The sequence below is a fragment of the Lepidochelys kempii genome, chromosome 11, assembly GCF_965140285.1.
Source record: "Lepidochelys kempii isolate rLepKem1 chromosome 11, rLepKem1.hap1, whole genome shotgun sequence".
In the NCBI taxonomy this organism is placed as follows: domain Eukaryota; kingdom Metazoa; phylum Chordata; order Testudines; family Cheloniidae; genus Lepidochelys; species Lepidochelys kempii.
This window is the reverse complement of record NC_136390.1, coordinates 10,868,960-10,890,027: the sequence shown is the minus strand read 5'-3', so window position 1 is coordinate 10,890,027 and position 21,068 is coordinate 10,868,960. Positions and strand designations below refer to the sequence as shown.

At 43.8% G+C, this 21,068-nt stretch overlaps 1 protein-coding gene across 4 annotated transcripts in view; it reads right to left on the bottom strand.

Annotated features, from left to right (window-relative positions):
* Positions 1-21,068, bottom strand: part of PDIA5 (protein disulfide isomerase family A member 5) — a 129,952-nt gene that overhangs the window by 42,501 nt on the left and 66,383 nt on the right. For all 4 annotated transcript variants that reach the window (XM_073305109.1, XM_073305112.1, XM_073305110.1 and 1 more), the window contains one exon: positions 18,185-18,321. In XM_073305109.1, the coding sequence (XP_073161210.1) occupies positions 18,185-18,321 (137 nt within the window). The remainder of the gene's footprint in view (positions 1-18,184; positions 18,322-21,068) is intronic.

Sequence of the window (21,068 nt, the reverse complement as noted above, 5' to 3'; positions counted from 1 at the left end):
CTCTCTTCAAAATAGAATAAAAGCACCTTAGAGCAGCAGTTCTCAAATGGTGGGTCAGGACCCCAATGTGGGTTGCGACCCCATTTTAATCATTAGACTTGCTGGGACCCACGACTGAAACTGAACCCCGAGTTCCACCACCACCCAGGGCAGCGGGGTTTGTGCTGCGAATCCCTTTCACCCCACCTAGGGGGGCAGGGCTCGGGATCCGACACCCCCCACCCCAGGGGTCATATAGTAACTTTATTGTCAGAAGGGAGAGTCACGGTGCAATGAAATTCGAGAACCCCTGCCTTAGAGCCTCAGGGGCCAGATCTTCCTCCGGTGTAAATCCATGTGCCTCTAGTGAAACCAAACGAGCCATGCCAATTGCTCTTGGGGGAATTCTGTGCCACCACACAAGTGCAGAATTCATGTGTACCACAGATATTTTTTCCCCCCCACAGAAAATACATTTTGACAGAAAGGTTCTGCAGTTACGCCTTTTTCCCACCAGGGGCTGCTGTGGTGCCAGAACAGAGGCAGCTGGCTCACCACTCCTAGCAGTCAGCAACCCATAGGGAGAGCAGAGGCTGAGTTTATCACAGTGCCTAGCCTGTGGAGCCAGGTGAGGAGGCCTGGGATATGGAGGGGGAGACAGAGAGGGTTATAAGGGCTGCCTGGCAGGGTCACACAGGCTAGGGTTCAGAAGGGCTATTGTGGGGTACAGAATGGAGCGGGGGTGCAGAGCTACATGGAGACAGGGGTGGCTGAGTGGGGGCGCAGAGATGCATGGGGATGGGGGATAATGGGTGGATGAATGGGGATCTAGAGACACTGGGGGGAAAGAGGAGGACAAGGACACATGGGAACAAGGGGAGGCTGAGTGGAGGTGCTGGAACACATGGGGATGGGGGGGTTGAGGGTGGCAGGACACCGGGGGGATGGGGGAGGGTACAGGGACACATGGCGCAGCTGAGTGGGAATAAAAAGAGAGATACATGGGGACAGGGGGTGCCTCAGTGGGGGTGCAGGGACACTTGGGGACAGGGCAGATGTGCCTAACTGAGTGGGAGAGACTAGGGGTCAGCCAGGGTTTGCATGGGGGAGGCTCCCCAATTCTCCCTCCACCCTCCCCAAAAAAAGGTTCCATATTTACTTACACACACACACACACACACACACACAAACACCACCACCAACCCCAACCCTCCAGGTTCACCCCCCAGGCTCCTTCCCAGCAATTACTTCCCACTCCCTCATCTCTTCCATTACCCTGGACTCCCCCTTTGCATTGCTTCTGAGGGGTGCAGGAAATATGTTTCTGTACTGTGGTTTAAATGAATTATTACTCCAAGTTCTGTATTAATTTGCCTAGTAAGGAATCTATTTGTCAAAAAACATTTCCTGTATTTTTTTGTTGTCTGTATTGTTACAGAAATACTTGCTGACAAATATTTTGACATAAATTACCAAAAAATTGAAACTGGTGTGACTACATTGTGTTATTTTGACAATAAAAATATGCAGCATTTTGCAGAATTTTAAAATATTGTCCACAGAATTTTTGTAATTTTTTGGTGCAGAATTCCCCCAGGAATAGCCAATTCATGCCACCTGAGGATTTGGCCCCATAGGGCTAAGGGACAGACTGGCCCTGATTCACCACTGTGTTACTGCATCTTTATACCAGTGTAGCTCACCACCGTAAAACTGGAGTCATGCGGCATGGACTGAGGCCCATTGTTCGCTATGATGAAAATTGGAAGTATCTGAGGGCTAGGGAGGAGATTTTCAAAAATACCTAAGTGACTTGGGAGCATAAATCCTACTAGCTCTCAGTGGGACTGGTACTTTAGATCCACTTTGATACATTTGAAAATGCCACCCTACACTCTTATCTGGATCTCTAACATGCTACTTCCCACAATAGAATAGTAGCATTTAGCAAGTGAAAATAAGGGACAGCAGAATGGTTCAGACATCACACTGCAAAGGAGAATTACTGAATGAAGACATGAACATACAATTTTTATGCAATGAAACGATCTATTCTGCCACCTGGCTGAACTGACCTGTAATGAAAAATCTAAGTCACCGTTATTAGCTGTGGGTTATCTGATGGAACAATCTCGCCTTTAAAATAAAAATTAATCATGGATGCACTACAGAGATGGCAACGTTCATATTCCACAACAACTGCTGCAATTATCAAACTCATCTCCAAGTGGAGTAAAATGCTTTCTACCTGTAAAGATTGGAAGTACCTGAATTTTAGCCTTCAGCTAATAATAGATTAAAATAAAAGACCAAAAGCCCAGCAGGGAACATGCTAAGCTTTACAGGATAATGAATCAGATGGATAACTAGTCTGTTCCAGTGCTGCAGGTCTTAACTCAAATTCACCAATGCCCAGTACTGCACTCTGCTCCCTCTTCCATACATACACGCCCTCCTACACAGTAAACCCAACCCTGTGGTCTAGAGAGCAAGAGATCAGGAATGGAAACTGAATCTAGACCTTTTACATGGCAGTGTAGATCTTTAACTAAAAAGAATTCCTTCCCTCCCCCAAATAAACAGCACTGTTATTTATTATACATGACACTTGGTACCATTAAAAAGACACAAAACTACAGTCTATTGCAGCAAATTGTTTTCAAAACCACTGCTAAAAATGTATATATTTCTACCCCTGAAAACTCACAGTTCTGCCTATAGAAGACATGCAGCAAACCAATTATCCAACAACCAAGCTACTGCATAGGCAGTCTTACTGCTGCCCCCAGAATACAAATATCACTGCTTCTCCATGGCATTTATTTACGGTTAGTTTCTCTCAAGTTAAGGCTATATAAATATCACTATTTTGGTCACAGCCTCTCATTTCCACACAGCATTGTCTGAGGCTGTCAAGAGAAGGCAGGTACACGACAAGCAAGAGATAAAGATCATCACCAACCTCCAACTGATTGAGAACAAGCAATTTCCGATTTGCAGAACCCTAGAGACCAATTAAATTGTGAATAAAGATTCTAAAGAATCATTATTAAATTCCTTCTATTGACAAGCTATTCAGTCAACATTAGCATTTATCAATATTCATTAGAACGTGCCATTTCTGCATTCCCCTATGGCTGCATACTATAAATATTTCTGTTAACCTAATGGGAAAAAGAGAGGTTACTCGCCCTGTGCAGTGAGTGTAGTTCTTAGAGATGTGTGTCCCTATGGGTGCTCCACTTCATGTGCACATATGCCCCATATCCTGTCTATCAGATCAAGGCTTTATCAGGCCATGTGGCCAAACCGTCCCCAGTTCCTTCTCCATCGCCAAGTCTCAGAAGGAAACTCTGAAGCAGAGGGGAAAGAGGGTGAATAGTGGAGCACCCATCACGACACAGCTCTGAGAACTACAGTTACTGCACAGGGTGAGTAACCCCTCCTTCTTCAAGTAGTGTTCCTCTGAATGCTCCACTTCAAGTGACTCCTGAGCAGTATCCACGTAAGGAGGAAGGAGCTGTGGAATCAAGTCCAAAAGAGAAGAAAGAATTGCATTGCCATCTGCCGCATCAGATCTAGAGGGTCGATTAAGGCGTAGCACTCTATTAAGTTCTCAGCAACTGAAAACATGGGATTGGAATGGTATGCAACTCTGACTGTGGCAACCACTGCTGCTTTGACTGTAATACCCTAAACTTTAAAATACCCTAAATTATCATCGCCGCAGAAGGAGGGGAAATATAGTTGAACTGAAGGTCAAGAATTGGATTTCCTTTCCTCTTACGAGCACTACGGTGCGCCTGAAGGCACAAAAATCTTGCAGATAGCAGAAAGATTCATGATTGTTTTTAGAAAGGTAATCTAAAAGTTTTGCTAAACGGACTTACGTTTAAAAAATGGGCTCGGGTGATCACTGTCTTCTGTGGAAGAAATCAGATAAAACTAGAGAGTTTTATTCAATGTTTCTGTCAGAAATCCTTTGTGCATTCACCCATTTTCACAGTTACAACATAAGGGCTAAATTCACCCAGGGTAGATCCTGGCAAACGAAAACTCCCAAGTGGGAGGGGCAAGTGCAGAAGGAGGTAACAAATTCCACCCCATTGATCAGGATAGCTCAACACAGAGGTGGTACTAGGGGAAGAGAAGACTTAGTCAGAGCTCCTTCTGCAGATCACATTCATAGAGTTTAAGCCAGAAGGGCGCATGATCATCATCTAGCCTAACCTCCCGCAGAACTCAGGTCATGTACTTTCACCAAGTGACTCCTGCAACAAACTCAAAGCTTCTGGTTGACCTACAGCCTATCTTATCAAACTAATCTCGATTTAAAGACGTCAAGCAATGGAAATCTACCACATCCCTCAGCAAGTTGTTCCAATGGTCGATAACCCTCACTGTTAAAAAAATTTGACAGGTTTTAGAGTAGCAGCCATGTTAGTCTGTATTCGCAAAAAGAAAAGGAGTACTTGTGGCACCTTAGAGACTAACCAATTTATTTGAGCATAAGCTTTCGTGAGCTACAGCTCACTTCATGAATACATCTGATGAAGTGAGCTGTAGCTCACGAAAGCTTTTGCGCAAATAAATTGGTTAGTCTCTAAGGTGCCACAAGTCCTTTTCTTTTTGTTAAAAAAATTGTGTCTTATTTCTATTCTGAGTTTGTCTTGCTGCAGCTTCCAGACATTGATCTTGCTATGCCAGAGCCTTTACATCCCTAGTCTCAATTTTTTGAGGCCACATGGTGCACCCCATGGAAATTAAACAGATTCCCAATCTGTAGGAAGTGTTGATAGAGGTTGGTACCACAAACTTCTCTCCCTCTGAGATGCACTTTGTTCATAAGTCATAAAATGATTCCCCCCGCAACTGCCAGCCCTGCAAACACAAACTTGTCTTCGTGGGGAGGTTAAGTTGTATTCTTCCTGACCTGTTATACCACCAGCACCAGGACAGATTCTTCATTTAGGATTTAGCTACAACACAACACTACAGAAACAGAGTTCAGGCCAGATAGCAAAAAGTAATGTAACTCGCTGAAATTGCCAGGGGAGTTTAAGGGAGCAGAACATCATAATCCAAGATGCAGTTTGCTCAGGACATCAGGGTTAACATCCTGTAGCAGGACAACAGGTTCTGGACCCTGTATGAAAATGTGGCATTCCTCAGAGTTTTCCTGATGTCAGCAGTTTGACCCCTGTAAGTGGGACTGGATCCTCTCTCAGAGGCTGAGGAAACTAGGGTGTGGGACACAGAGGTCCTAAAGGGAAAACTCTAAGAGAAGCCAAGCTTGGAGAGAAATTAGAGTGATGTTGGATTTGTGTTGTTACCAACAAAGGCAAACTCCTGGAAGGGGGTAAGTTTGAATTTTATGCGGACTGTGTATTTTCTGTTTAGATTCAGAGCAGGGTGGGAACTCCATCTGTGTGCGCACACACACACACACACACACAATTAGAAAAAGTGCTGTGGGATACTTAGTAACCACAAGTGAACAGTCAAATATCTCTTCCAGAAACCATCACCTTCCCCCACACACTGTCCCCAACATCATATTGAGGTACTGGTTCATTACTAAGTCAGAAGAAAGAACAACACCAACACCAAGTCATCCCTTGGAGGTGGCCCCATCCAACCACTGACCTGGTCCATTCCCCGTTTGATTGGAACCTCTGAGAGGATTACAGCAGAAAGATGGTAGGCAGGATGGCAGGTCAAAGAGAATCCAGATCATTCCTCTACAGCTGTAGATCCTCTCCAGTGCTAACAGGGTTTTTGTCAGCAAAACTAGTAAATACATGTCTCAAACACCCAGGGAGCAGATACATGGAGGAAGAAGGTACCATTTTGATGGTCAGTTCCCTATTACTTTACAGGGTTGGCAGGCCAAGTTCCCTATTTGCAGAGGACAACAGAAAATTGAGCAAAACCACACAGTATTTAGGAAAATGAACTTAAACAAAAAAGTCAACCTCTTCCCTGCCCCCCCGCCTACACTGATTTGTCTAATCTAACCAGAGATTGTTCTTAAATTCAGTCTAGAGGAAATGATGCAAGGCCCAGAAAAAACAGAGAGTGGCTCTAGCATCAAAGCAATGAGAGACTCTTAGTTATCATGTGGCACAGATACTATAGGGGACCTTATGACTGGAAATTTTGCACCGTATATCAAGCTAATTGGTTCTATATTCTGGGCAAGGGAGGGAATTCATTCAAAATGAAATAAACAAATGGCTGCTTTAACGGTAAGAAATGGTTTAATAGGTTAATCAGTCATTAGAAGCAAGCAAAATAAGGCTACAAACCATGATTCTTTTCCAGAAGAAGTCTCCCAGGCCTGCAATGACCAAAGGCTGCTAGAGATAAGTTTCAACATCACCAAAAAACACCACCACAACTACCACCACCAAACCCATCACCATAAACACACCCTCATTGTCTATCCCAGCAGCAAGGCCAAGAAAAATGAAATACCTCTGAACCCTTTAAGGTGGTTGTGACACTCTGTACCTCAAATTAGCACTCTGGAACCCCCTTATTCACCAATGTTAGATGATTATGATAGGTTTTGTAAAACACATGCCTTGTGAGGTATCGTTTTAAAAGTCTTGATCTGTTCAACCTTAATAGCCTGTTGGAATGTATGCACTATAATTGTATGTGAAGTTATGAGGTATTGCTATATGTATTACTGAAATATGTTAGGAGACTGGGAGACACCCCCAGCTGGCCTTTCAGTAGCAACAAAGGAGCAAAAAGACAAGGAGTACTTGTGGCACCTTAGAGACTAACAAACTTATTTGAGCATAAGCTTTTGTGAGCTCACGAAACCTTACGCTCAAATAAGTTTGTTAGTCTCTAAGGTGCCACAAGTACTCCTTTGCTTTTTGCGAACACAGACTAACACGGCTGCTACTCTGAAACAAAGGAGCAGTTATCGCTGGCCAGACAGGTGTTAATAGCCCATCAAGAAGAATCCACGATCACAGAGGCTTCTCAGAGAAAGCACGTATGCAATCCACGTCACAGCAAGCTTTCTAGCAGCTGGAAGAGTACAGAAAAGAGAGACAATGACATCATCACTTGACCTGTCGCCTCCTCCTCTCCCCCAATCTCAACACCTGAAAGACAGACTTTGAAATAGGGAGATTGGTCCCTGGCTGGAAGGGACCTTCCAGCTGAACTGTGAGCTGCCTGTAACGTCTGTTAGGGTGACAGACTCCTTAATTCAAATCTTACTTAGTTTGTTAAAGTCAGAATTTAGACTGAGTTTCTATTTTTATTTCTTAGGTAACCAATTTTGATCTCTGTCTGCTACTTATAATCGCTTAAAATCTATCTCTGTAGTTAACAAATCTGTTTTATATTTTATCTAAAACAGCGTGTTTTTGGTTGAAGCGGTTGGGGAATCTCAGTTCAGATTACAAAGGCTCATTCATGTCCACTTTCCTTTGTAGAAGTGGCGGACTTATTAATGAGCTTGTACTGTCCAAGTGGATCTCGACCTATAAGATAGTATATTTCTTGGGTGCAAGGCTGGGAGCCGGGGTGATTTTCTGGTGCCTTTGTAGTATCTAAGCACCTTGCAATCTTTTGGACTGTATTTATCCTTGTGACCCCCGGGAAGTAGGGAAAGTACTCTTATCCTCATTTTACAGAAGGGAAACCAAGGCACAGATAGGTTGAGGGACTTGTCCAAGGACACAGAGAAAGTTTGTGGCAGAGCAGAAAATTAAACCTGGGTCTAAGTCCCAGACTATCCCTAACAGTGGACAAACCTTCCTCTAGTCACATCAGTGTGCCCTGGGAACACTCAACAGATAAATCCCTTACTATTATACAACTGATAAAGATTACATACAGAAGAGAGACCATGGACTGTCTTTGATGCCCTGGTCCTTTTGATTAGCCACCCAAGTTTTACTGCACAACTTGGTGGCTAGGATTTTTACAATGTTCTGACTCTTATTTACATGATCTATCGCTATAAACTCGCATTGATTTTTTTTTTATCACCACAATCCCACCTACATTTTTCAAGAGCTCAAAAAAATCAATCGCAGGATTTTCATTTTACAGGTTAATGGTATTACTGCATTTTCAGGGATGCCTGTTCTAATGCATGTGACTAACTGCTGTACTAAAAGTTGGTGCTGTAATTAGTTTGATGGATATGATAGTGAATTGTCTACTGTGTAGTCTGCTCCCTTGGATTTCTTTTGTTGTTGGTTTTTAAAAACTCTGCAATATCAAGCACTTTATATTTCTAAATAAACACCCTTTGAAACATTTTGTTCATGTACTGTTTGGATTTTCTAAGGGGGCCTATCCTGATCCTACTGAAATCAGTGGCAAAACCTCAGCTGGCTTCACTGAGAGTAGGATAAGGGCCCAAGATTGTAGCTGAACCATTTACACTGTAGTAGAAGAGAGTCTACGAACTTCTGCTATACAGTAGCACCTTTCTCAGGGGTTTAGAATTCAGATGAAAAAAATTGATGAAAGCTGACATACTGAATTATTTGCCAGAGGGAACGTTTTAGTATACATTCCATAAAAAGCAATGCTCGAAAAGGACATTAATATTATTATGTAGTTAGGCACTCAAAAGTCAAGAAATGGTAAAATTAAGATGTTTGCTTCCCTTTCATCTAGCAATAAGTTTCTTATATCAGCACTCCCCACCGTAGTTTCTGAGTGTCCTTGTGCGTTTGCATTATGATTCAAACTTTAAGTAATTTTGTCATTTCCAGACTTAGGAGTGTTTCACTTTGCAATTTAGAGGAGTCAACATGACTTTTGTAAAGGGAAAATTATGCCTCACTAATCTATTGGAGTTCTTCGAAGGGGTCAACAGACACGTGGATAAGGGTGATCCAGTCAATATAGTGCATTTGGACTTTCAGACAGCCTTTGACGAGGTTCCACACCAAAGGTTCTTAAGCAAGCTAGGCAATCATGGAATAAAAGGGAAGGTCCTCTCAGGGATCAGCAAATGATTAAAAGATAGGAAACAAAGAATAGGAATAAATGGTCAGTTTTCACATGGATAGAGATAAAGAGAAGGGTCTCCCAAGGATCTGTACTGGAACCAGTGCTGTTCAACATATTCATAAATGAGCTGGAAAACAGAGTAAACAGTGAGGTCACAAAGTTTGCAGATGATTGAGAATCACTCAAGATAGTTAAGTCCAAAGCTGAAGAGTTACAAGAAGCTCTCGCAGAACTGGGCAAGAAAATAGCAGATGAAATTCAATGTTGATAAATGCAAAGTAATGCACACTGGAAAACATAATCCCAACTACACAGACAAAATGATGGGGTCTAAATTAGCTATTACCACTCAAGAAAGAGATCTTGGAGTCACTGTGGATAGTTCTCTGACAACATCTGCTCAATGTGCAGCGGTAGTCAAAAAAGCTAACAGTGTTAGGAACCATTAGACAAAGGATAGATAAGACGACAGAAAATATCATAATGTCACTATATAAATCCATAGTATGCCCACACCTTCAGTATTACATGCAGTTCCAGTCGCCCCATCTCCAAAAAAAAAAAAAAAAGATACATTAGAACTGGAGAAAGTACAGAGAAGGGCAACACAAATGATGAGGGGGATGGAACAGCTGCCATATGAGGAGAGATTAAAAAGACTGGGACTGTTCATCTTGGAAAAGAGACGATTAAGGGGGGATATAATAGAGGTCTATAAAATCATGACTGGTGTGGAGAAAGTGAATAGGGAAGTGTTATTTACCCTTTCAGATGACACAAGAACCAGGGGTGACCCAATGAAATTAACAGGCTGCAGGTTTAAAACAAACAGAAGGAGGTACTTCTTCACACAACACAGTCAACCTGTGGAACTTGTTGCCAGATGGTATTGTGGAGGCAAAAAGTATAACTGAGTTAAAAAAATAATTGAATAAGCTCAGGGAGAAAAGGTCCCTCAATGGCTATTAGCCAAGATGCTTAGGGACGCAACCCCATGGTCTGGGCATCCTAAACCTCTGACTGCAAGAAGCTGGGACTGGATGACAGGGGATGGATCACTAGATAAATTGCCCTGTTCTATTCATTTCCTCTGAAGCATATGGCATCGGCCGCTCATGAAAGCCTGAAACCTGGGCTAGATGGACCATTGGTCTTACCCACTATGGCCATTCTTATGTTCTTATGATGTTATTTAAACAAGTTTTATGGATGGAAGTTCTCTTTTTCTTCTTCCTTTTTTCCCTTTTGAAATACATAGAAAGTCCCATCCCCTTTCCAGAGCCTTGTGAGATCTGCCCTGTTTCTACCCCCCCCCCAGCCCCCCAGGATTGACACAGTACAAGGCAGAAGATGCAGAGTAAATAAGGTGATGGTCCAGAGAAACCTTACCTCGTTCAAGGCTTTATCCAATTCTCAGTGACGCCAATGGGAGCCTTTCCATTGACTTCAATGGGAGGTGGCTCAATCCCTCAGAGAATACTTTCTGAAGTGTGCATCATGCCACACACCTTTTCAGTCAGTGGGCTCATATGTACCCTTATCTAGTGTACATGGAGTGATGCCCTCTTACAGGATATGCAGACAACGAGACAAGGCTCTTGTGAATGCCTGCCTCATTCACTACAAACAATTATTTTACTCCAGTAATTTATTTTACTCTGCGGCAAATGTACCAGGCACAATACATCTTCGTTTCTCTCTCTCATGTGATTGAAGTTAAATAATGTTATACTTGGTAAAATGTATTACTCGTGTGTAAAATCCAATTTTCAAAGACTGAATTTCACCAGGAAACTCAAAAGGGACTTTCCCTGACTGAGGGAAACCAAGCCTGGAAAACATCAGCCTCAGATTTTACATTTTCTGAAAGCTATGAATGACTGAAAACAGGAAATGCAAATAAACTCCAGGTAAAAAACTCCCCATCCTACACTGCAGAAAGTATGCCTCTGTAATTGACCCCCTGATGGCCAAAGTATCTGAGGTCTCTCTGTGTTTGAACGCCACCATCAGGCACCACTTTATTTAACTGATCCTATTTGGATCAACAGTGAGATGTGAACTCAAGACCTTCACAACTAAAAAGAATGAATCTTTACTATCGGAGCTAACAGACTAGTCCTCCTAGCTGGAAGTAGCAATGGACTCCAACTGCTTATGCAGGCCAGCCACTAGAGGGGAACAAAAGATCACACTTTCCCACCACGGGTTATGTATACAGTTTGGAAAGGTCTCCCCATTGCTCTCTATTTTGCCCTTATTAGTGAATTTAATGCTGGTGACAACTGCCACATGGAAGTTCTGTACTTAGCCACCGCATGAGACCAACATGGGAATGCTCCTTGAAGGATTTTCAAAGTAAGTTCTCAAGTGCACAGACATGTCATCCCTCAAGAAGAAGTGAAGGATCCTTTTCACCTGCTCTTCATACAGAACTTAACAAAATATCTAGCAAACAAAAATCTGTTTGCTCCCTCACCTGTGCACCAAACTGCACTAATTTAGAACAAAACCGCTGCCCTAGTACTGCTCGTCCTGATCAAATCACAGAGTACCATAAAAAAAAAATTAATGGGATGAGTTTGTATTTTATAAAGCCTGCTCACACTGCACTGCTAATGAGCTTCAACCTGTCCTGTAAGGACTGCTTTTAAGGCTACACAGTAAATCCAGTCTCCAGCCTCTTCAACCCTTGGCCCCTCTGCTGGAACTGCCAGAGAGGTACCAATTAGAGCTAACTACCATGGCAGCTGTTTTGTAAGGAGTCTCCAGAGCATGTGCCCCTGGGAACCGGAAGGAAGATTTATTAATTCATTTAAAGTTCTAAAATCTGTTTGGGGGGTTGAGTTTTTGTTTTTGAAAGTAAGAAGTGAAATCTATTGTCCCAGTTCTTCACTCGCAGTAAGAATCAGAAGTAACTCCACTGAAGTCAGCAGGAGAGCACTAGACTCCTCTGTGTTTAGGATTCTGAGCCCTTTGCTCACACTGGGTTAATTGCTCAGCATTCGGAGTGCACGTGCACAGCCCGTCTCAAAACATTTTGGGCTTCACTGATTAAAAAGAAAAATATGGGCTGAGATTTTTCAGAGCCAACTGGGGGGATTTTGCCACACAGCTCCCACTACAAGTGAAAAGAACTGTGTGGCTAAATCACCTACTTGAAAAAACCTCTTTCATGTAATTTATAGAGCTGGTTGGGGGAGGAATAAAGGGAACAGCACACCAGGAAAGTGTTTCTAAAGAGGGGGAAAGGGAATTTCAATAAAACCTCAATGAAGTTCCAAAACTGGAAACATTTCTACCAGCTCTAGATTTGTTCTCACCAGACCTTCTGTTTATGATTAAACTGAGATGATGTGCATCACCAGCTGCATCTTTGTGGATATTGACATCCAGGAGATATGAAGAGTACTCCATATCTGCCCTGCTCACCAGAATGGGAAGAAGAATACGGCTCCTAAGGCAGAGAAACAGCAGCAACAGTAACTTTGCAATCACCAGGTCCTCTGCAACAGGTTAATCATATGCCTGAGTCAGCCCTGGAGAGAGGAGTGATCTGCTTGGAAGTGGGTTTAACGTGAGTTAGGCTTTGAGACTTAGAAGAGGTGGTTGTAATAATATTTTTTTCATTGTTTAATCCTAAAAACAGCTGGTCCAATTCTCCTCTCACGTCCACCAGTTCTGACTTCATCAGAGCTGACAGGGTGTGGGAAGGGAATCAGCCTTAAGTCCCTGCCCAGGCCACCAAACCACCATCAGGGAGTAACAACTTTCACTGCCCTAGCAACTGGGACTTGCTGCTGAATCTGTACTGCTTAATACACCCCAGGAGACGAGCGCTCAAGAGGTCATTTCTACATGATGTAAAGGGAATGGTGACATTATTTTAAATGTTACCAATGTCACCTGGGTTAAGAAAACGTAATGAACAGTATCTCCTACGCATGAGATACAGGCGATTTTAAAATCCATTCCTGAATGGATTTTAATTTCAATTCAAGACGTTAAATGCCCTTTAGCAGCATTTCCATTGACTTATCAGAGGCTCAGACTTATATTGTATGAGACTTAATAGAGCTCGTGCTTCGGAGGGAAATACAGTGGGGGGGGGGGGAATAATTAAGTGTAGGAAAAAATGTGGGGAGCTTATATTATCCTTCGAGAAATACTGTCCAAGAGATTCCCCAGTTCCATTAGTTTGGTGATTATTTCTCCCCCACCCCTCCACCCCTTTTTTTTTTTTAGGAATTGTTTCACATGTGCCTCACCAAATTATTTGCCACAAGAGAGATGCAGGGTAAAATGTTCAAAAGTGCCTAAAGGATTTAGAAGCCCATTGGGTCTTGACTTAAGTGCCCAACGACTTAGGAGTGTAACATATTACCAGCAGTCTAGACCTAATGGGCTAGATTTTCATGTTAGGAACCGAAATGAACCGGACAGATTTTTCAGAAGCGCTCAGCACACAGCTCTGCAGTCAACAGGAACAGCTGGATGCTTCAGAAAGTCCGGCCCCTTTCGTAGGTTCCTAAATATGGATTCAGGAGCCTAAATTTAGGCTCCTATTCTTGAAAGTCTTAACTCTGGGGCTTTTCAGACCTTCTCTATTATAAATTGCACAGCTGCCTTTACATTATGGTGTGGAGGTGAGAGTAATAGCTCTGGCTGAAACCATTCAGCTCCAAAGCAAAGCTGTGCGGGCCCATGCTAACGAACTGTGAATGAAACACCCCCTGCTGTGAGGAGGAAGGCTTCTGGGACAGCATATTTCTGTATGATCAGCACTGGAACATGGAACAGCCAGAACAACAAAGAGAAATAATACAAGAGAAGATGTAAGTCTGTTTAAATGAAGCACGTTTTCACCCTTTCAGTGCAACACTGAGATGGAAGAATCAAAGTGCAGCCAGATTTAGACCACAAGGAACTCACCACTCACATAAATAAATATCTCTTTCTTTCGAGATAACAGATTCCAACTGTGCCACTCTATAGCTCAAAGCAGCACCCTGGAACCTGCATATTCCCCACTGTCATATAATTATGAGATGTTTTGTACAAAGTACGACTTATGAGGTATCATTTTAAAAGTCTGACTCTGTTGAACATTAATATTCTGTTGGATTGTATGTGCTATCGTTGTATGTGAGGCTATAAAGCATTGGTGTACATGTTACTGAAATATGTTGTGAGGTTGGGAACACCCACAACCAGCCTTTCAGGTAAAACAATGGAGTAGCCAGACGTGTGCTGACGGCCCATTAAAGGGAATCTACTCTCCCAACAGCAAACCTAGAAGACTTTTCAGAGAGAGCACACAGACAATGGAGACTGCTTGACCAATGGGGGCAGACCCTCACATCACAGCAAAAGATGGTTCCAGCAAGCTGGAAGAAACTATAAAAGAAGGGAAGTGACATCATCATTCAGTCTCTCTCCCCCCACAACTCAACACCTGGAAACACATCTGGAGGACAAAAGACTGAACTGGGGGAGGGTGGTCCCAGGCTGAAAAATAGTCTCAGCCTGTGTATTGAAGATCTGTGAGCTGTTTGTACCATCTATCAAGGTGAGACATTCCTTGATTCAAATCCTGTTTAGTTTGTAGAACTCAGACTGTGAATTTATTTTTTATTTCTTAAGTAACCAACTTTGATCTCTATGCTTCCTACTTATAGTCATTTAAAATCTATCTTTCGGTAGTTAATAAATCTGTTTTGTATTTTACCTAGAGCAGTGTGTTTTGGTTGGGGTGCTTGGGAAATCTCAGCTTAGTTTACAAAGGCGAGTGTGTGTCCTCTCCACATTGAGGCAGGGGCGGACTGGGTAATGAACTTACAGTGGTCAGCCTCCTGACCAGTGCAAGACGGTACAGTACTGGGGTGCAAGGCTGGGAGCTGGGGGGAATTAGCAGAAGCCTCTCTTTTGTTGGTTCATGAATGGCGGAAAGATCATTCATGTCCCCCTGCTTGTGAATGTCTGTGTAAGTGCAGCACCTGTCAGAGGTTTGTAGCTTGGCAACAGCATCACAGTGAGAGAAGGATACTCCAGTCTGGTTGGACAGAGGGCTCAGTGATCCCACAGTCCAGGTTGCACTCCGGGACCCCGTCACACCAATACCAAGATTTATATAGGGATTAAGGTAGAAGTATATCACAGTAATCCAGGATCATGGCAAAGCTGAAGGCATGTTAGCTAATAGTTACAGAAATGAATCAAAACATTTGAATGCAATGATACATGCCCTGCCTGGATGGTTAAGAGGTGGCCTTCAGATTCACACACCATGAAAGTGCACCTGACTGTTATTTACGGTTCCCCCATCCAAATTTTCAGATTAGCTGAACATCCTCTTGAGAGCTTTACAATGCAGTTTGTTTTAGAAGGTTAAAAACCCTCCACTGTGCCTAAACTAACTCGAAAAATGAAAACCTAACCTTAGTCCTGGCTTACACTACAAACTTATGTTGGTATAATTAGATTGTTCAGGGGTGTAGAAAATCCACATCCCTGAGTGACATAGTTACCGACCTAACCCTCGCTGCAGACAGTGTTATGTCAAAAGGAGGGCTTCTCCCGCCAACACAGCTCTCAGGGAGGTGGAGTACCTATGCCAATGCATAGCAGCTTCACTAAGTGCTACTGCTGTGCAGCTGCAAGTGTAGACAAGCCCTTAGTGACTTGAAGCAGTGCACCTCCCTGCCCACTTATGCACCAAGTTTCAAAGCAAATCTAAGTTTTTATCCCCAGACTAGGCAAAGGTTCATTAACTGGGTGCGTTAGCTGTATTGCCAGTGGTGGTCAATATATGCACCTGCTCCCACTGGACTGCACTAGTAGTATGGGTCTGCACTTGCCACAGAAGACTCTGTTCTGATACCATTACTCTAGCTGAGTAGCGCTTTACTCCACCATGGTCCAAATTACTTCAGTGGGGTTACTTGTGAAATAAGGTGCAAATCATCATGATTAAAGATATTAGTCCCTGGGGACCAGATTCTATCATTAGTAGCTAAGGAGATACAATTGGCCAAATATATCCCTGGCAAAATGCCATGGAACTACAGAATTACATCATGGTGGAGTTTGGCTCAATAGAACGTTAAAAAAATACTTCTGTTTTCCTGTGGTCTCTTAATACTACGTCTATTAATACTTTAGCTAGCTATGAAACTATAGTTAAAGCATCACTGCCATAATTCTGCCTCTACCAAAAGAACTTGCACAGAGTATATCCAGAATTCCTGTCCTTTCGATTTTTTATCTTCTCTCTTCTGATGCCATTGTGTATGTATTTTAAATGAAGACACATTCACTTCTTCTAAGTTTCCCAAGGTTAAAACAAATAATGATGAGATGTCCTTTGCCTTTACTGCATGTTCTGCTAGAGTAATTTATCTCCTAATATTCGTAAGGTGACTCCATTAGCAAATTTAAGAAGTGCCTGGAGAAGACCTTTTAATCATGGAGATAATGTTTAGGATAGCTGTCTGTTGTTAATTAGTTTGCATGCCCACCCTCTGCTGCTGATGCCTGGAGAGGATTTTTGTGACTGAGAATCTTTTACATCTTTGTAGGCTGGATTCTGCATATATACACACCTATCTTTGGTAGGAATTTTCTGGATGTAAACAAGACACACCACGTCTTCTATGCCCCAAATAAAAAAAAGCTCTGTTTAAAAGGACTTATTCTAAGAGTAAACATGCTTTTTACTCCACGTTAGGCCAGGTGGGACAAATACTGATAGGGACCAATGGGAATAGAGTGATTGCACAACTGGGCCCCAGGTTCTTTTGACAATGTTACCCACGTGGCCTCCTTAAAGAGACAGGCCTTGCAACTTGGATTTTGCTGGAAAAGAACGTTCTAGGGTGAAATCCCGGCTCCACTGAAGTCAACAGCAAAACTCCCATTGATTTGAATGGAGCCAGAATTTAAGTGCTAGTACCAGGATTTCAACCCTTGAGCCAAGAACCCCCCAAGAGGGCTAAGATTTCGACCTTACAGCCAAAGACTGCTAACTGAGAACACGCTGCCTCCAGAACCTCTGTGGTGTTCAAATCTAGGTACATCACAGCGAACATCCCAGCTGACTGCAATTGCCAGGAAGGTGCATACGAAGAGACAGGAGCTACGCCATACTGGGCTATACAGATTAAAATCATGATCCTGAATTGCACCCATAAACAAATTGGCAGCCAGGGCAATCTGCATAACAGTAGTGTTATATGCACTGGACGCAGAATGCCACTAAGTAAGCAGGCTACCACATTCTCCACTAGCAGAAGTATCTGGGTGGTCTTCAACTGTGCACCAAGTGATCTACTAAAATAGAGTGCCTCTCAGTAGTTCAACGTGCAGATAACACACAGCATGGAACATCATGGCAAGGCCTGCTCACAGCCTCCGAGACAACCCAAGATGTGCCAATCAAGCACCACCAACCTCAGGAGTCAACTTAAAATGTGCTCCAAATACTCTCTCATGGTCACTTTAGAGCATTCTGCTTGGACGAGTCCATAAAAGGAGCACAAAGGCAATGATCTGAGGCAAGATCCTCCATTTGCCCTACTCAAGATGAAAATTCAAGTAATCCAACCCACCTCAATTTATTTTAAGAAAAATAATTAACATTAAAATACCAACAATGCTACAGCACTTTAGGTTTTCAAAGCCCTTTATCAACACAAACTAACCAGCTGTCACCAGCTGTCACTGGGAAGTACACAACTTCTGTTGTCTCTATTCTGGCAGACTGGGGAAACTGAGGCAGATAGGCACCAGTGACTTGCTCAAGGCTGCAAAGTGAAAAGTTAGAGGCAATGGGATTAGGACTCAGGAATACCTGGCTCTCAGTTACATGCTCAATCCACTAGATCCCCTGCAGTGGAAGTGGGACAAGGCACGGGATGAGCTGAATATGAGGCGACCGCTTTGTAAAATAATGAGTGTCCATAATATTCAACACATTAAGTTTTTCAACTGCAGTAAAAAAAAATAAAATAAAAGTCACCTCCAGCTCCTCACCTGTGTTCTGAACTTATGAACATTTCAAGCCAATTTTCTTTTAGGAGGGTCATTTTAAAAAAATCTGCATCTTGACATTCAGATTGTGTGTGAGAGAGAGACTGAGATGGAACTAACCCTCTTCTTATTTATAAACAGGAATTTGGATCAGACTACAGAATGGAAAATGCAAACTCACATGGTGCGTGGAACATCACTAGTACAGACGAATGCTCCTTTATAAACTTGTCAAAGTCTTCATCCGTCAGATGATAAACAGCATTCTCCTCATCTGCCCAGGGAGTCTCTGGGGCCTGTGGCTGAGGTGGCTGGGGACTATAAAACAAAACATACACAGCTGAGAGGAAGCTCTTCTGTGTTAAATAGCAATCATTTCAGCCAACCAGATTGCAGGAAATCAATCTGATTGTGCAAACACCAACGCATGACACACTAACCCCCCAAATGGAGTTCTGTAATTGGTTCCACTCTGAGCTGATAAGCACTGAAAACTAGATAAGGGGGGGGGGAATCCATCATGAGCAGAAGCTCATAAAGACGGTGAAAATAGAAGGGGTAGAGCAGGGAGATAAACAGAAATGCTTTGTTATTTCATTAGAATATAAAATGCACTTTTTTAAACTACTTTTTTAGCCAGCTCAGCAGAATGCTACCTGTTCTCCCAGCATTAGCCCCATTGCAGATGAAAGGAAAGCGGCGAATGTAAAACAGCCAGTCTAACAAACAGCCTCAGAACACAGGTTGCTGGATTTAGCACTCCTATACAGAGGTAAAGTGATGGGGGTGGTCTCAGGACTTTGTGCCAAGACTCTGTCTCTAGTGATCTATGGGCCCCATCTGAGTAGCTCCCAAATACTTACGGATTTATCCTCAACACCTCTGTGAGATAATACCAGCGCACCTTACAACTGGGCATTTATGCTCTGATTCAGCAAGGGACTCTGACACATATTAACCTCAAATACGTGACAAGTCCCACAGACTTCACTGGGATGCTCATTTGCTTCGAGTTAGGCACATGCCTGCGAACTCTGCTGAACCAGAGTCACAGAGACTATGTGACTGCTCAGGGACACACACAAAGCCTATGGCGGAGCTGGGAACTGAATCCACATTTCATGAGTTCCAGTCCAATGCCTCACCCTGGAGATTATCCTTCTTCCCCTCCATAAACGTACACAAGAGATAGAAGGTGGCAGATGGCAGTTTATCATACTGGTGACTACGTCAGCAGGAAGATCCCAATGGAAAAAGGTTAGAAGCTGCTATATGCAAATGAGACAACAATATGGGCATACTCAAAAGAAGACCTGGAGGAAATAGTAAACCAGCAGTGTGACCAGCTAAGCAGTCATGAGATGAAAACCAGCATCATTAAGACAGAGGGCATGTGGGTCAGTAAATATGCCACTGGAAAACTGGATAAAGAGATTAAAGGAGTACAACTTAATCAGACTCATCAGGTCGAGTGCTTTGGTGGCTGGATTACGGAAGACAGAGAGTTTGAGAGTCTGGTAAGTATCCGAGTCTGTGTTTGTTTGCTTGCTGAGGAAGTATCCGAGCGTGTGTTTGCTGCGGGGGGCAGTGTGAGAGCCTGAGTGAGTGTCTGATTGGCTGCTAGCCTGCAGGGGGCAGGCAGTAGGGTGTCTGTTTGTTTGTGACAGGGAAGCCTGGCTGTTTAAATATAGCCAGAGCTTCGCGAACCAGCTGAGCGGTGGCGAACCAGCTGAGCAGCGGGGACAGCAGAGCAGCTCACAGCAGGAGTTTGCCTGGGAGTTCGCCTGGAGTGAGCCCAGTGAGGCTTACATCTTGCAAACTGCTCTGAGGAAGCTCGTAGTAGGAAGGTGATATGGAAGGGGGGGGTTCAGCTGTTGTGACCTGCACTGGATGTGCCATGTTTGTCTTTCTTCCACAGGACAGAAGCGACTTTGTCTGTACAAAGTGCAAGCTGGTCTCCATATTGGAAGAGAAGATTGAAGGTCTGGAGCAACAGATAACGACCCTGCGTTGCATACGGGAAACTGAGGATTTCCTGGACGAAACTCAGGATAGGCTTCTAGGGGCACAAAGCTCTACAGATATAGAGCAGGTTGCACAGAGGCGCCAAGAGGCCAGTGAAGAAGCTTGGCAACATGTGACCTCCAGAAGAGGTAAGCGGAATGTCCGGGTTCCAGCAACGCAGATACAGGTAACTAACCGCTTTCATGTTCTCTCCACAGGTATCGTTGTGGAGAGTGGACCAGATGATATGTCTGGGGCGAGAAAGCAGAAGGAGACTCCGCTGGTTGGAAGGCATGAGATGCGCTGTCCTGAGGTTGGGGGTTCCATGACCACCACTCCCAAGAGGAGAAGGCGGGTGGTGGTGGTCGGGGACTCTCTCCTCCGGGGGACTGAGTCATCTATCTGCCGCCCTGACCGGGAAAACCGAGAAGTCTGCTGCTTGCCAGGGGCTAAGATTCGCGATGTGACGGAGAGACTGCCGAGACTCATCAAGCCCTCGGATCGCTACCCCTTCCTGCTTCTCCACGTGGGCACCAATGATACTGCCAAGAATGACCTTGAGCGGATCACTGCGGACTATGTGGCTCTAGGAAGAAGGATAAAGGAGTTGGAGGCGCAAGTGGTGTTCTCGTCCATCCTCCCCGTGGAAGGAAAAGGCCTAGGTAGGGAGCGTCAAATCGTGGAAGTCAACGAATGGCTACGCAGGTGGTGTCGGAGAGAAGGCTTTGGTTTCTTTGACCATGGGATGGTGTTCCATGAAGGAGGAGTGCTGGGCAGAGACGGGCTCCATCTTACGAAGAGAGGGAAGAGCATCTTTGCCAGCAGGCTGGCTAACCTAGTGAGGAGGGCTTTAAACTAGGTTCACCGGGGGAAGGAGACCAAAGCCCTGAGGTAAGTGGGAAAGCGGGATACCGGGAGGAAGCACAGGCAGGAATGTCTGTGAGGGGAGGGCTCCTGCCTCATACTGGCAATGAGGGGCGATCAACAGGTTATCTCAAGTGCTTATATACAAATGCACAAAGCCTTGGAAACAAGCAGGGAGAACTGGAGGTCCTGGTGAT